This window comes from Dermacentor variabilis, chromosome 7 (assembly GCF_050947875.1).
Source record: "Dermacentor variabilis isolate Ectoservices chromosome 7, ASM5094787v1, whole genome shotgun sequence".
Lineage (NCBI taxonomy): Eukaryota > Metazoa > Arthropoda > Arachnida > Ixodida > Ixodidae > Dermacentor > Dermacentor variabilis.
Window position 1 is genome coordinate 82,274,332 of NC_134574.1, and position 15,293 is coordinate 82,289,624.

General features: G+C 43.7%; 2 protein-coding genes across 3 annotated transcripts in view; both read right to left on the reverse strand.

The window, feature by feature from the left end:
* The window catches only part of LOC142586880 (uncharacterized), a 31,115-nt gene extending 18,825 nt beyond the window's left edge, over positions 1 to 12,290 (reverse strand). The window contains exon 1 of the mRNA XM_075697758.1: positions 11,991 to 12,290. Within this exon, the coding sequence (XP_075553873.1) occupies positions 11,991 to 12,107 (117 nt within the window). The 5' untranslated portion in view covers positions 12,108 to 12,290. The remainder of the gene's footprint in view (positions 1 to 11,990) is intronic.
* The window catches only part of LOC142587574 (uncharacterized), a 129,499-nt gene that overhangs the window by 86,698 nt on the left and 27,508 nt on the right, over positions 1 to 15,293 (reverse strand). The window lies entirely within an intron of this gene.

Below are 15,293 nucleotides of genomic sequence, written 5' to 3' on the forward strand. Positions count from 1 at the left end.
CCCCTTGTTCCTAGCTGCCACGAACGTGGCAGCTGGTGCTTGCACTGGCTGTCAGTAGATGGCGCCACGGGGACCGCACAACAGCATTTTGAGCATCGAAAACATGGAGTCCACGTGCAGCCGGCCAAGGCGGTAAGTGTGCGTTATTTTTCTGTTGTGGTAACCTGAACTCTGATAATTTAATATTGAAAACACTGACAGCAGTTTTGCGGAAGTCTAGCGAATATACTTATGCAGTTTCATGTTGCTAGGACTGCTCCTTATAGAGCATTTCACTTCGTTCAGCTTACATACACATTTGTGGCAGCCAGGCAGCTGGGGCCCGTCCTTCCAGAGAAATGCATGAACGAGTATGATTTCATTGAATGCTTATGTCAGAGTGTTTGCGGCACCGAATTTATTTCCATCAAGTGAACCTTCATACTCGTTGTCTAGCAGCGAATTGTGTTGGTGTATTGATTTTGAAGAACGTTCTTTATATGCAGGCAGCGCTTGACTGACAAAGAAATTCAAGCAGTTCTTCTCGAATACCCTAGTGGAAGTGAGGGCGAAAACTTGGAGGGGTCGGATTGCGATGAAGAATACACGCCGCAGCAGAGAACAGTGCAGAATGTCAGCGAAAGTTCTTCACACAGTGAAGAAGAAGTGCAGGTCACATCAACCAAAAAGAAGAAGCAAACAAAAATTTGGCACTGTGTGAAAAAGGACATCAATATCAATCGGGGAGAGGAAGAAAGTGTTTTGAAGCCTGCGGACGGTTTAGAAAGGGTGAGCCCCTTGATCATGTTCCTGAAACTCGTTGACTCTGACCTCATTGAGTTCCTCACTTTCGAAACGAACAGATTCAGGACCCAAGAAAATCGCACGCGAATCCTTTCGGTGTCAGTCCTCGCGATGCGCACGTTTATTGGCACTGTCCTTTACATGTCTGTTGTTGACCTTCCTTTTAGAAAGAAGTACTGGTCAGCGAACACTCGTCAAGCGGATATCGCCGACTGCATGACAAGAAAAAAGTTCGACGAAATCATGTCCCTATTTCATGCAGGGAACAATGATGAAGCGCGGGAAAAAGGAGAAGAAGGCTATGACTGTCTCCATAAGGTGCGACATGTGCTTACCAGCCTAAATAACACATTTTCACAAGCTGCCAAACTTGAAACTCGCGTTGCTGTAGATGAAATGATTATCCCTTTCAAGGGCAGACATTCTCTGAAAGTTTATATGAAGAGTAAGCCTAAAAAATGGGGCTACAAAGCTTGGGCCCGGGCAGGCCGGTCTGGATACGTATATCGGCTTTACATGTATGGTGACAACCTAATCGAAGACCCCCCGAACACCCCGGAAGACGTACGCGAAAGTGGGAAAGTCGTTTTGCGACTCACTCATGATTGCCCTCCGGGAACAGAAGTATTTTTCGACAACTTCTTCGCTTCCATTGAGCTTTTAAATGAAATGAAAATGAGAGGCCTTGGAGCGACTGCCACCATCAGAAAAAACAAGATGTGGGAACTGCCCTCTGAAAACTGAAAAAGAATTGAAAAAAGCAGAGAGAGGATCACTCGACTTCCGCTCAGAAAAGAGCACAGGAATTTTCATCTCTGCCTGGAACGACAACCGCACAGTGACAGCTGCATCAAACATCCACAGCATTGAACCTTTTGATACATGCAGGCGCTACGACAGAAAGACCAAGACTCATGTGGATGTGCAGAGGCCCAACATCATTAGGGTGTACAGCCAGAGCATGGGTGGAGTAGACAAAGCAGACATGCTTCTGTCATTTTACAGAAATGACTTCAAAACAAAGAAGTGGTACGAAAGGATATGCTTTCACCTCATCGATCTTGCGGTTGTGAACGCTTTTCTGCTTTACCGCGAAGCGTAATCGGCAGATATGCAGCTGGTTGACTTCAAGTTCCGGGTGGCACTTGGATTGATGCGCTCACTCGAGGGCATGCCCGGATTGAACCGGGATGGTGATGATCCTGTGCCTGCGAGTGTTGTGTCACCAACTAGTTCATTGAAGGCATCAGGCTCAGCAGCTGGAGTTGTTTCAAAGAGAGCCCATCATGTTGAACATTCTGTGCGGCACGACAATGTTGGCCATTGGCCAGTGAAAGTTGCGCAAAAAAACGCCCCCATGTGCAAGTTAAACTCATGCACCAGGCGCACAAGGTTCTTTTGCAAAAGGTCTTCTGTCTATTTGTGCGTTGATGCGCAAAAAATCAACTGCTTTGAGAAATTGCATGCATCCTAAATTTTCGGGGAATTTCCACCCCCCACTCCTAGCTGCAACGTTTGTGGCATAATAAAATTTCCTATAAAATGAAGAGGAGTCGTTTTAACTTTTTTCACGTGTCTTTCCATGAACATGAACTCTTTAAAAATATAAATTTCCGCAATGTTCCCCTCGTGAGACACCTGTGGGATATAAAGGGTTATGTCATTCCAATTTATATTACCTTCTCTCAGAAGCTTTTTAACACTTTACCTTCCAAAGTTATGGATTGCGATAAATTTCGGAAAACTCGCGCAGATAATGCTCCCAATTCCATGCTTGATCTACAGCAAGGGATCAATCAATTCCAACGGACATTGACAATCATACTACAACTATGCCACCTGATATTCCCTTTCAAATAAGTTATGCCAAACTGCTACGCATATTGCACGCGAAGGAATCGCTGGTAAAGCACCGGGAAAGCCGCCACCATAACTGCATGCTTCGCGGTCGTGCACTTAGCCTTGATGATGACATCCAAGCATATGCGACCCAACTAGTCTACCAACAATGGGGAAATGTATATGAGAGCATGCATGGTAATCTTAGGAGTAAAAGCACTTGACAACTGCTGAGACATTTTCTTGGTACCTCGACCTTGCGCGCGCCTCACAGTCACTATATCACTGAAATATTGCATAAGCACGAGGATAATATTCTCTATCTTTTTCAGGAGCTTGTACGATGACACCTCCCTTCTACCGCAACTAACCAGAATTCAGACTATACAGGCCATGCTAATGAACTTGTCGGCGCCCCAATAACGCAGACAGAAGTACGACATTCCCTAGCGTCAGTTAAAACTGCATGAGCTCCTGGCATAGATAATGTAAATGATAAATTAGTCTGAAGTCTGGACAACAAATCTATTTCGGCCCTCGAAGAATAATATAATCACTGCTTCGACAACAGTTCTCTCCCGAACACATGGGAAATCGCTAATGTTGTTGCCCAAACCCTGTAAACACTCTGGCATAACTAATCTTAGACCTATCTCCCTCACGTCATGTTTGGGCAAAACGCTCTAACATGCTATGCCTAATCGCTTAACTAAATACTCGGAAGACAATCAGTCATTCCCGCCAGAAATGTGTGGCTTTTTCCAGTTGCAATTTTGCCAGGTGCCATGCTAAGGCTCAAGCGTGACCTTCTTACTCCTACCGGTAGTAAAGATACACAAGCCATCTCAGGACTCGACCTTCGCGGTACATTTAACAACATTGATCATGGATCTATCTTACGTGAATTGAATGTTAATAACTATGGTAGAAAAATGCATGACTACGCTTACGAATTTCATAGCAATCGCACAGGTGTCATTAGTCTCAATGATCGAACTTCTCCCACAATCACCCTAGGTAGCTTTGGCACTGCTCTGGGATCTGTGCTCTCGTCGTTTCTGCTTAACCTAGCTGTAGGTTCTATTGGTCGGACGCTGGGGCAAATACCGGATCTTCAATATTCTTTATGTGCAGACGACGTTACTCTCTGGATTAAGGGTAGCTCGGACGACAACATTTGAGTGGGCACACCGGCTGGCAGTCCAACAGCATCGCGATGAATCCATTCCTGCTTTTCACGCAGGTACTGCTACTTGGAACGACAGAGACGGCCAGTGCAACGAATGAAGCTGTGTGTCGAGTTGGCTCAGCTCACTCGAACGGAGACTGCGCACAACTGCCGCATCAAGTCGACACCGACAGCTGGACACCGCCCCCTTCATCGTCGTCGTCTTCCCTCTGCATAAGGAATAGCCCGGTCTGGGATTCCTTCAGTGGGCACACCGGCTGGCAGACCAACAACATCGCGATGAATCCATTCCTGCTTTTCACGCAGGTACTGCTACTTGGAACGACAGAGACGGCCAGTGCAACGAATGAAGCTGTGTGTCGAGTTGGCTCAGCTCACTCGAACGGAGACTGCGCACAAGAACTGCCGCATCAAGTCGACACCGACAGCTGTACACCGCCCCCTTCATCGTCGTCGTCTTTCCTCTACATAAGGAATAGCCCGGTCTGGGATTCCTTCAGTGGGCACACCGGCTGGCAGTCCAACAACATCGCGATGAATCCATTCCTGCTTTTCACGCAGGTTAGTAACAATTATGGTTCTATTCGAACGAGTGATCGTTGTTTCGTCCAGCTGGTGTGCCCTCACAATGTGTGTACATTATTTTCGCACTTACGGAATGTTTTTGTTGCTCTTCTCATGCTCTGCGGAGACGCTGAGTGTAACCCTGGGCCCGCTACTACTGAGGAACTGCTTCGTCAACTACTGGAAGTACAGAAAACCATGCAAAAACGGTTGGGTGCAATAGAAGTTCAGTTAAAACAGGTGGAAGAATCTATGTCAACTGTAAAAGAACTAGGCTCTAAGATTGCCGGTTTGGAAAGCACTGTCCAAAGTCTTGAAAGGAAACTGGTTGACCTTGAGGATAGAAGCCGCCGAAATAATCTTATCTTATTTGGTATTAGCGAAAAGGTGTCTGAAACTTCGGCAACGCTTTCTGAGACAGTGGTTAACCTATTTCAGGACAAGTTGGGAGTACAGGTCTCCTCGATATAAAGAATCCATAGGCTAGGGCGCAAACAAGCAAACAAATCTCGGCCAGTAATTCTTAAAATGTTCAATCACTGCGAAAAAGTGAATATACTTAAGAATTCTCATAAATTTAAGGGAAGCGAAATCTCTGTGTCTGAGGATTTTTCCGCTGCTACAAGAACAATTAGAAAAAACCTCTGGGCGAGTGCAGCTGAGGACAGAAAAGAAGGCAGGAAAGTGAAACTTGTATACGATAAGATTCAGATAGATGATGACATGTTTCAATAGGACAGCACTTTGATGAAAAGGGTTCCAATTGTTCAAGAAAGCCGCAGTGTAAAACGAACACAATTGAATAAATGATTGCCCTAAAAAGACGTTCCGGTGCATCAATGTCAATGCCCGAAGACTAGCGAACAAATTAACTGACTTAGACAGCATTATCTTAGCACATCACCCTCACGTTGTAGTGATGACGGAAACGTGGCTACATCCAGATATTTATGACAGCGAAGTAACACCGTGTAGTTATAATATTTTCCGGAGTGACAGAAATGGTCGCGGTGGTGGCGTCGCAATAATATACAAAGAATCTCTGCCAGTGTCAAGGTTAGGAAACATTGACGGGCTAGAAAGTGTAATAGTTAATGTATTCCTAGAGGAATTCCATTTAATAATTGGGGGATTTATCGGCCCCCGAGCTCCAATAATACATTCGTAGAAAAGCTTAATGAATTCTTATGCCAAAATGAAATCTGTTCTGCTAACTTGTTGTTGACAGGGGATTTCAACTTTCCGTCAATAAATTGGTTAACCGATACTTCAGAGGCTTTAACTAGTGCCTGTAAATCATTCCTCGATGTGGTGCTCTTGCATAATCTGACTCAGCTAGTCACTGAGCCCACTCGCGTACAAAATTGCTCGCAGTCAACTCTGGACCTCTTCCTTGTTACCGCCAACCTGCTACGCCGTAAGCTCCATGTGGATGTCTTAGAATGAATTTCAGACCACAAAATGCTAAATCTAACCTTGGAACTGCACACTACACCTAAGCTTCAGAAGAAAGAGATAGTTATTCCCTTGTTCTCATGTGCAAGTGACGTCGATATTTTAGATGAACTATACAGTTCATTTTCTTCTTTTTCTGGTTTGTATGCATCACAGAGTTGTTCTGTGGAGCACATGTGGGCCTTCTTCAAAAACTTAGTTCACCGATGCATAACTGATTTTGGGCCAAGAAAATGGAAAATAGTGCGCAGCACCAATCCATGAATGACAAGGGACATTGCGCGTCTGGGGCGTAAACTGAAAAAAGCAAGACGTCAGCATAAAAAACGTCTTTCACAGACCACAGCCGATAAGATTTCCGCACTACGCCAGTCGTTACGGGACTCTATCAGTAAGGCTAAACAATATTTCCATACTTTGCGTATGAAAAACTTTCTTCTCTTATCGCCACGTAAGTTCTGGCGATATCTCGCGCCGCGCAGGAAATCGGTTCTTGGCCTCTCTACAGATAGCGCGACTACGTACGACAAGTTAGAAATTGCACAAGCGCTCAACCAGTACTTCAGTTCGGTATTCACACATGACGACGGCGGCGCACCACCGTCATATTCCAAGGTTGATTTACCTCCAATCACTGACATTTGTGTAACTGAGGAAGGCGTGTAAGCTCTTCTGCTCAACATAGACACCAAGAAGTCGCCAGGTATTGATGAAATACCCAAAACCTTTCTTGTCCGTTATGCTAAGTGGTGTGCAAGGTACTTAACCTTAGTTTTGAAGAAATCGCTAAAACGCTGAGAGTTGCCATCAGATTGGACATTCGCAAAAATTACTCCGATTCCTAAAGAACGAAACCCGTGAACACCTTCTTCCTACAGGCCGATTTCTCTCCTGTGTACTTCCGTAAAGCTGCTAGAACACATCATCTGTAAACACATAACCAATTTTCTCGAGAAGAATCACATTATCGATAACCGACAGCACGGGTTCCGTCGCGGTCTTTCCACTATTACTCAACTGATTGCAACTGTCCACGACCTGGCAGCAGCATTAGGTAGGCAAAGTCAAGTCTATATCATTTTTCTTGATTTCGAGAAGGCGTTTGACCGCGTATCACATCATAAATTATTCTGAAAATTAAAACCCATATTAAAACACGACTGCCTTCTCTCGTGGATTGAAGCCTATCTTTCGCACAGGCGTCAAAGTGTAGTTGCCGAAGGTGTCCTTTCTGATGCGGTCCCAGTGGATTCCGGTATTCCGCAGGGCTCTGTCCGAGGCCCCCTTTTCTTTCTAGTGTTCATTAACGACATTGCTGAAAACATACATGTTAAACTGCGACTGTTCGCTGATGATTGTATAATTTTTCAAGAAATTTCTAGTCCTGACGATCAACTTCTTTTAAGCGATTCCCTATCTACAATTGAAAACTGGTGCTCGACGTGGCAAATGACTGTGAATTTCAAGAAGGCCGTAGCAATGACTGTCACACGTAAAAAGAATCCCTTAAGTTTTACATATCGCATAGCCAAGAAACCTCTTTTAGTCGTAAATACCTTTAGATACTTAGGAATTCACATAACCTCTGGTCTTCGATGGAATGCACATATCTGTTATATCGAAAAAAAGCTCTAAAACAACTGCATTACTTGAGGAGAACACTAGCTCAATCTACTCAAGAAATAAAGGTTTTAGCCTATAAAACCTATGTACGACCGCTATTAGAATATGCTGCGGCAGTATGCGATCCCTGGACCGAAAGTAACAAAGTGAGACTAGAAAATGTCCAACGCAAGGCATTCAGGTTTATATTTAATTGTTACAGCTGGAATATAAGCCCAACAGCCCTGCTGCACACCGCAGGACTCGAACAGTTGGACATCCGACGTCACCGCGAACGACTAAAATTATTTTACTTATATTATTATAATAAAATAAATCTAGAGGAAGGCATTCTAGTTGAGCCCCTTAGCCACCGCCCTACGCGTTCCTATCATTCCAAAGAAGTCGGCGCAATCTTGTGCAAAACAAATGTTTTTAAATACTCTTTTTTTCCCCACACCATTGTTCAATGAAATGATCTTCCTGGAAACGTGCTCAGTTCCGAAACGGTGAACTTGTTTTTACAAGGCCTGAATGAACAATAGGGCACACATGCAATTTGTTTTAAGTCGAGTGTTTTGTTTTTTGATTCTACTGTGTATTGCACTCCAGCCGAGTCTCGTTGTTTGCTTCTTTTGTTGCAATGTACGTTTTCTTTGTTCCTGTTATCTCTGTACCCCACTCCTGCCTAAGGCTTGTAATACAGACCGGCAGTATTTGCTAAACGAAAAAATAAAAAAAGATGCCTTACAAGAGGCTGTGGATAGAGTGGCTACGACAACCGGGCTCATGAACCTCGAGTGCTCGCCAGCAAAAATCTCCAGCAAATTTCTATCCGCATCTAAACGCGATACGCCCAACATTAGGTTAACACTAACGGGAAGCAAGTACCCGTAATGAACGAAATTCGTGTACATGACAAGCACATTCAATCTAACGGAGTCAATACTTATGCACTTCAAACGGTTACTGCCGGCACGGGCCACTCCGCAAGGCTTATAGGAAGGGTGTGAAATAAGCACGGAGGCCTGCGCGAGAAAGATTCCCTAAGACTGATACAGGCGCTTTCTATTTGTAAAATAACATTTTCCCTTCCTTCTCTAAAGTTAACTCGGGCCGAGGAAGATAAAATTAAGTTACTGATACGTATACTATAGAAATTTGCCCTTCGGAGTGCCACGTAGAGCCTCCACTGAAATACTTTTGGCTACAGGCACCTTGAATACATTTAGTGAGCTCGCAGAAGCCCACCTGACAGCTCAATAGGAACGCTTATTGAACACCCACACTAGTAGGCACACCCTAAACACGCTATGTGTTACCCCATCACCAATGAGAAATCAAAAAATTCCCCACGCGATACATGAGCACTTTCATATCAGTCCTGTTTCTAAAAATAGGCACCCTGTTCATCACGAACCTAGAAGGCAACAACGAGGTAAAGCCCTGCAGAAAAAGTTATCTAACTATAAAGGCGTGGTCTATGCCGATGCGCCGAGTATCTGTGCGGACACAGATTCGCCATATCAGAAGTTGACTCCACTGGCAGTGTTGCGGCGGGAGCATCCATTGTAGCCTCCTCGCAGGAGGCAGCGGAGGTGGTGGTGGCGCTCGCCGGAAGAATACTCAATCGCTCTGTCAGAGTAAGTGACACAAGAAGTGCCATACACAACATTGGAGCGCGTACGGTGTGCTGGACCGCATTAGCCATCCCAACTTCTGAGTTTGACCTTGACACCTGCTCATGCAGGCCTGATGGCCATGCAATGGCCCATGCAAGTGCTCGAGCTTTCACAAACCGAGCGCAGTCTAGCATAGCGGGTGGTTCAGAGGCCAACAGTCTCGCGCCAGCGTTCACTTTCAAAGATATATTACTTACATAGCATAACATTTGTGGGCATTGCCGCTTAAGTCGCAGAACCCTCCCACCTTTATTCCTTCGGTCGTTGCGCATACGAAGTACTAAGGCCTAAACTAAAGACTCGCACTTCTCTATCCTCTCGCTTACGTCACAAAATTCACCTGGGTATGTACCCTACCTCAGCCTGCAAGTTTTGTCCTGCTAGCAGAGCAGTACAGAACCACATTATGCGGTAATGCAAGAAGTGCTTCCGTCCCCCAACCTCTGTAGAATATTTAGTAGGGAGCTGTGGTTGGGGTCCCCATGCGTAGCTAAAACTGCGAACTTCAGAGCAGCTTGGAAGAACTTGTTGCTGTCCAATTTGGTGCATATTAGCAAACAGTTTTATAACTGCGCAAACAAACGACCACACAAAGAGAAAGAGAGAGAGAGCACACAAGGACAGGCGTTATTAAACTGTCCCATATTTCAGGAAGCTATCCTGACGTGGGCGGAGGTGGTAGAGGAGGCCTACCGCGAGTAGGATAACCTGCCTTGCCTTCTTCTCGGAGCTCCTTTCTCTTTAAGAGGGGATAAATAAAATTGTTTCTCTCTCTCTATCCATAGCCAGGCGCCACTGCCTCTATGCGCATTAGCTGATCACAAGGATGACGAGACGTAGCTAGCTGCGGTTTCAGCGGCTGTCATCCAAAGTGTACGCCTAAAGGACAGGAAAGCTTCAGCCAAATCACCAGAGAACAAGTAATTGTCGTGTATTTTCTTTTCGAGTTCCGTAAGCCTACTTTAAATGCCGCGAACTCGGCCGTATGTTGCGCATACTAAGAGGCAGGGCTAAAAATTGTTTCCCCAGTACACAGTGGCACACACACTGAATCACTGCAATAAATCAAAAGCACTTCCACGTGGTCATTGTGTTTCTTTTTACTCAAAGTCGATTTGAAGAGACAAGCTTTTTCGTTTTTTGTAGTAACGTTGTTTTCCTGCAATCACAATATATAATCAAATTTTTACCCAATCTTTCGTGATTGTTCCAGTTACCTTAGGATTTCTTACATCGCGTTGGACCTACAACATTGAATTAAATTCTGTGGATTTACGTACCAAAACCAACATTTGCTTAGGAGGCCACGCCGTAGTTGAGTATTCCGGATTAATTTTGACCACCAGGGGATATTTAACGCGTCCCAAATGAACAGGACACAGCCGTTTTTGCATTTCGCCCGCTTTGAAATGCGGCCACCGTGAACGGCATTTGATCTCGCGACTTCTTGCTTAGCAGTGCAGCGCCACACCCGCTAAGCCACCACGGCGAGTAATAGCTAGAACATTCTCATTTTGAAATTCTGCACTAGCTTACACAAAAAACCTAATCTCATTTGTTTCTCGGTTACGTTGTTTCCTTAGAAAAAAACACTGAGCTTGAAACAGCTTCAAACTGAGTGCAGGCGCGACATTATCTATTAGATACCGCTCAGCTGTGGAACAACTTCTATGGGTCAAACGGGACAGTGTTTCAATGAAAGAGCTCGTCAGCACAGCAGTAATCCAAAGAAAGGCTATGCGAGTCATTTAGCAGGACAATATAACAAGCGTCACTGCACTCCCATATTTGAAAAAGCAAAATTCATGGAGAACGGAAAAGTTAAGGGAAATAGTAGAGGCTTATCACACTAGAACAGGAGATAAATGTGTAAGCACTCCCTCTGTTGCCTTGTCAGGAAAAGAAATAGCATTTTTGAATGAACGATTACGACGTTGGTGATTGCATTTGTTCTTGCGACTGGGTATGCGCATGCCTATGCTGAATAATGTATAAATGGCTGGTGAATTTCAAATAAACTTCCAGTTGGCAGTCAGCGCTCGTCTGTGGTTTTTTGTTTCCTTGTGTCCTTGTTTTATTCGCAATGTTTAAAGTCAGTTCTAAGCATATTCTAATACGGGACTAACTCGCCAGTCTTAGTGAGTTTCAGTGATTAAGGCTACACGTTAGTGGATAAAACAAGAATACTTTTTTTTGAGCAGGAGCGAGTGTCAGCTAAAACTCGCGGGCGATCTAGACGTCGTATATTTCCCCGAACGTCGCCTTTACAAAAAAAAAAAAACAGTCTGTGGACTCTTCCTCTACAGCAAAACCTTCGTTTCAATAACGTTTCAATGGTTTGAGGTTTTATTCCTCGGTTGTCGCGAATAGGTACAGGGTTGAAAAAAACGTAACAAAAATTGAGGGGACGCTTAAACTTCGCCTTTAAGAGTGGAAAGTGATAGCATTCAAAGAGCCGTGACTGCTTTTCATGCCTCCCGGCAACTGCAGATTATGTATCCCTAATGTTTACCGGGACGCGCTGGCGGCGAATGCTACGCGTGACGGCGAGCTTTGTTGTAAAAACGCGGCCTCTTACGTGGGCCGATTTCCTGTTACTGTTTCGCACTTTCAATATTTCAGTGTTAGAAGATCTAGCATAAAAGGTAGGTGCTGTGGTTGTTATTTTTACATTATATTTCTTGGGGGGCTTTCAAAATCAAAATTCGGAGGAATAGCTTTGTAAAGAATGAAATATCAGGTATGAGCAACATGGCTTATGAAAGAGGGGATGAGTAAACGTCTTTGGGCGAGTATGATTCGTTAAAGAGATGTAACTACCAATCTAGTTCCCTCTTAAAGTAACGCAGGTCACAATATTGACGTGTGAAGTTTACCTTTCTAATGTCCAGTTTCTTGCAGGTAACAGGTTCGCATTTGAGAACATCATTCGAAGACACGAACGTAACTGATGCGAGAAGCAAAACGTTTGCAAAAAGCGCATTTTCGGCCATGACTCTGCAGCATCTATTTCAGAAAACCTAAATAGAATTTAGAAAGTTAGCAGCTGCTTGTTCGTGATCAAGGCTTCTTACATATGCCCAATGCGCTGCAGCCTCCTTTAGGTACTGAGCAGGGAATTTCGCAGGTGGGATATGCGAAATTATAGATTACTTGTCACAGCCCTAAGGCTTTGTCATAGCCTATTGTTTATGGTATGACCCTGCGTAGCTGTGTTCTTATATTTAAGATTAATCATATCCACCAGCCTTAGCGTGCATGTGCCTCATATCCACATGTACTATGGACAAATTACGTTTAAAATGTAATGTAGAAACACGCCACGATGGACAAGAGAAATAAAGCACAGGCAGTTTCAGCTTTATTTTTCTGACCACTAACATTGCTTTGCCAGCTCGGCACATGTTTAGATTAGCTGAGCTGACACATACTTGTAGAATAAACTAATTCATTCCACTGATATAAATTTTCCCTAGCATTGCTGCCTATTTACTATTGCACGTTGCCGGGGCTTATTGTTTTGGATTCATAGTATACATGGCGCAGCGCTATAGGACAGCAACCAACAATGAGAGGACACACAAACAGTGCCACATAGCGCTGTGTCTGTGTCTTCTCATTCTTGGTTCCGGTCATATTGCGCTGCTCTTTGTCTACTATTGTCACCTACTCTATTGATTGCGAAGACAAGAGGTTTGTTATTATTTTGGGTAGCGAGAGAGGGACCTGGTGGGAAAATAAGAATTCTCATATGATTTTTCATCTTCTTGATCCTGCAACCGCCTCTCAAATATTTCTGTGCGGTTAAAATATTTTGCCGAATTAGAAGCAAAGAACACAGTATGCAAATAATAATAATAATAATAATAATAATAATAATAATAATAATAATAATAATAATAATAATAATCCTATTTAGTGTCCACTGCAGGACGAAGGCCTTGGCCCGTGAACTCCAATTACCCCTGTCCTGCGCCAACCGATTCCAACTAACACCCGCCAATTTCCAATTTTGTCGCACTACTTAGTCCTCTGTCGTCCTCTACTGCATTTCCCTTCTCTTCGTACCCACTCTGTAAGCCTAATCTTCCAACGGTTATCTACTCTACGCATTGCATGACCGGCTCAGCGCCATTTTCTTTCTTCATTTCAATGAAAATATCGTCTATACCCGTTAACTCTTTGATGCAAACCGCTCTCTTTATTTCTCTTAAAGTTATGCCGAGCAGTCTTCGTTCCATGGCTCTTTGTACAGTCTTGCACTTCTCATGTTCCTTTGTCAGTCTCCAAGTCTCGGCCCCATAAGTCAGCACCGGTAAAATTCTCTGAGCGTATACTTTTCTCTTCAATGACGACGGTAAGCTTCCAGTCAGGAGCTCACCATGACTGCCATATGCGATCCAACCCATTTTTATTCTTCTGTTAATTTTCTTCTCAAGGTGAGGGTTGCCTGTGATTAGTTGACATAGGTAAACGTACTCTTTCGCAGACTCTAGAGGCTGACAGGCGATCCTGAATGCTTGTTTCCTTGCTGGGTTATTCATCATTATCTTTCTCTTCAGCATAATAATGTTCAGCCCCACCCTTACAAAGTCTCTGTTAAGGTCCTAAATGATTTTTTCTAACTCGACTGCAGTGTTGCTGAATAGAACAATGTCATCGGCAATCCGGAAGTTGCTCAGGTATTCACCACGGATCCTTACTCCTAAACCTTTCCAGTTTAATAGCTTGAATATTTCTTCCAAGCACGCAATAATTAGCGTTGGAGAGATTGCGTCTCCCTGTCTGACCCCGTTCTTTATAGGTATCTGCCCGCTTTACTTGTGTAGAATTAAGGCAGCTGTGGAACCTCTGTAGATATTTTCAAGGTATCTGCGCAAGCGTTTTGTACTCATTGATCACGCAATGCCTCTATGACTGCTGGTATCTCTACTGAATCAAATGATTCTTTCGTCATCTATGAAAGCCATATAGAGGTTTATTGTACTCCGCGGATTTCTGTATAACCTGATTATTGACATGGATGTGATCCATTGCAGACAATCCCTTCCTGAAGCCAGCCTGTTGCCTTGGTTGACTAAAGTTCAGCGTTTCACTTATCTATTTGGAGATTATTCTGGTAAATATTTGATGTAATACTGGGAGTAAGCAAATAGGCTTATATTTTTTCAGTTTTTTAATGTCTCCGTTTCTGTTGATTAGTATAGTGTTTGCATTCTTCCAGTTTTCTCAGACCCTTACAGTTGATAGACATTTCGTATGGAAAGCCGCCAGTTTAACAAGCATTATGTATCCTCCTCTTTGAATAAATCGACTTTTACTCTATCTTCTCCTGTCTATTTTCCCCGTTTCATGTCTTGCATCTCATCATCTCTAGTTATAGGAGCTGTTTCTGTATCCTGTTCATTATCATTTCGAATGGAGTTCTCCTGAATCCTCTGGGTACTGTACAGGTCAACATAGAATACTTCCGCTGCATTTATTAAACCTTCGAGATTGCTGATGATATTACCCTGCTTATCTCTCAGTGCATACATCTTGGTTTGTCATATATCAAGTTTCGTTCTCACTGTATCAGGGCGCGTCCATTTTTACTGCTTCCTCAGTCTTTCTCACGTTACAATTTCGAACACCACTTATTTTCGCCTTGTTAATCAGTTTTAAAATTTCAGCGAATCGAATCTCTTGTGTTGGACACTTTCCTTCTTTGTCGTTTCTTTATTATGTCCTTTCTTAGTTGGGAGAGCTTGCATACTGGTTGCTTTGGTGCCTTGCCTCACACTTTAGTTGCTGCCTCTAAAGCCAGCCTCGTTACGGTTTCATTCATTACCTCTATGTCACCTCATCATCTCTCTATTCTAAGGCTGCAAAGGTGTTTGCAATTTTACCCTTACTGCCTCTAAGTTGACCTGTTTCTTCTTGACAATTTTACTCTTTCTCTCTTCATATTGTGGTAAATCCTAGCTCTCGCTAACCTATGAGTATTGCACTTTGAAGTGCAATATGAAGTGCACTATTGCACTTCATAGGACTGATACACTTCCTCATCATGGTGACTGGATGTTGGAGCGTGGTTTGTACAACCTTTAAGCTGTACCTCTTATTAAGTTTGATTACGACTACTGCTGCCCTCTCATTAATGCTTTAGAATTCGTCAATGGTGCCCGCTATGTCCTATT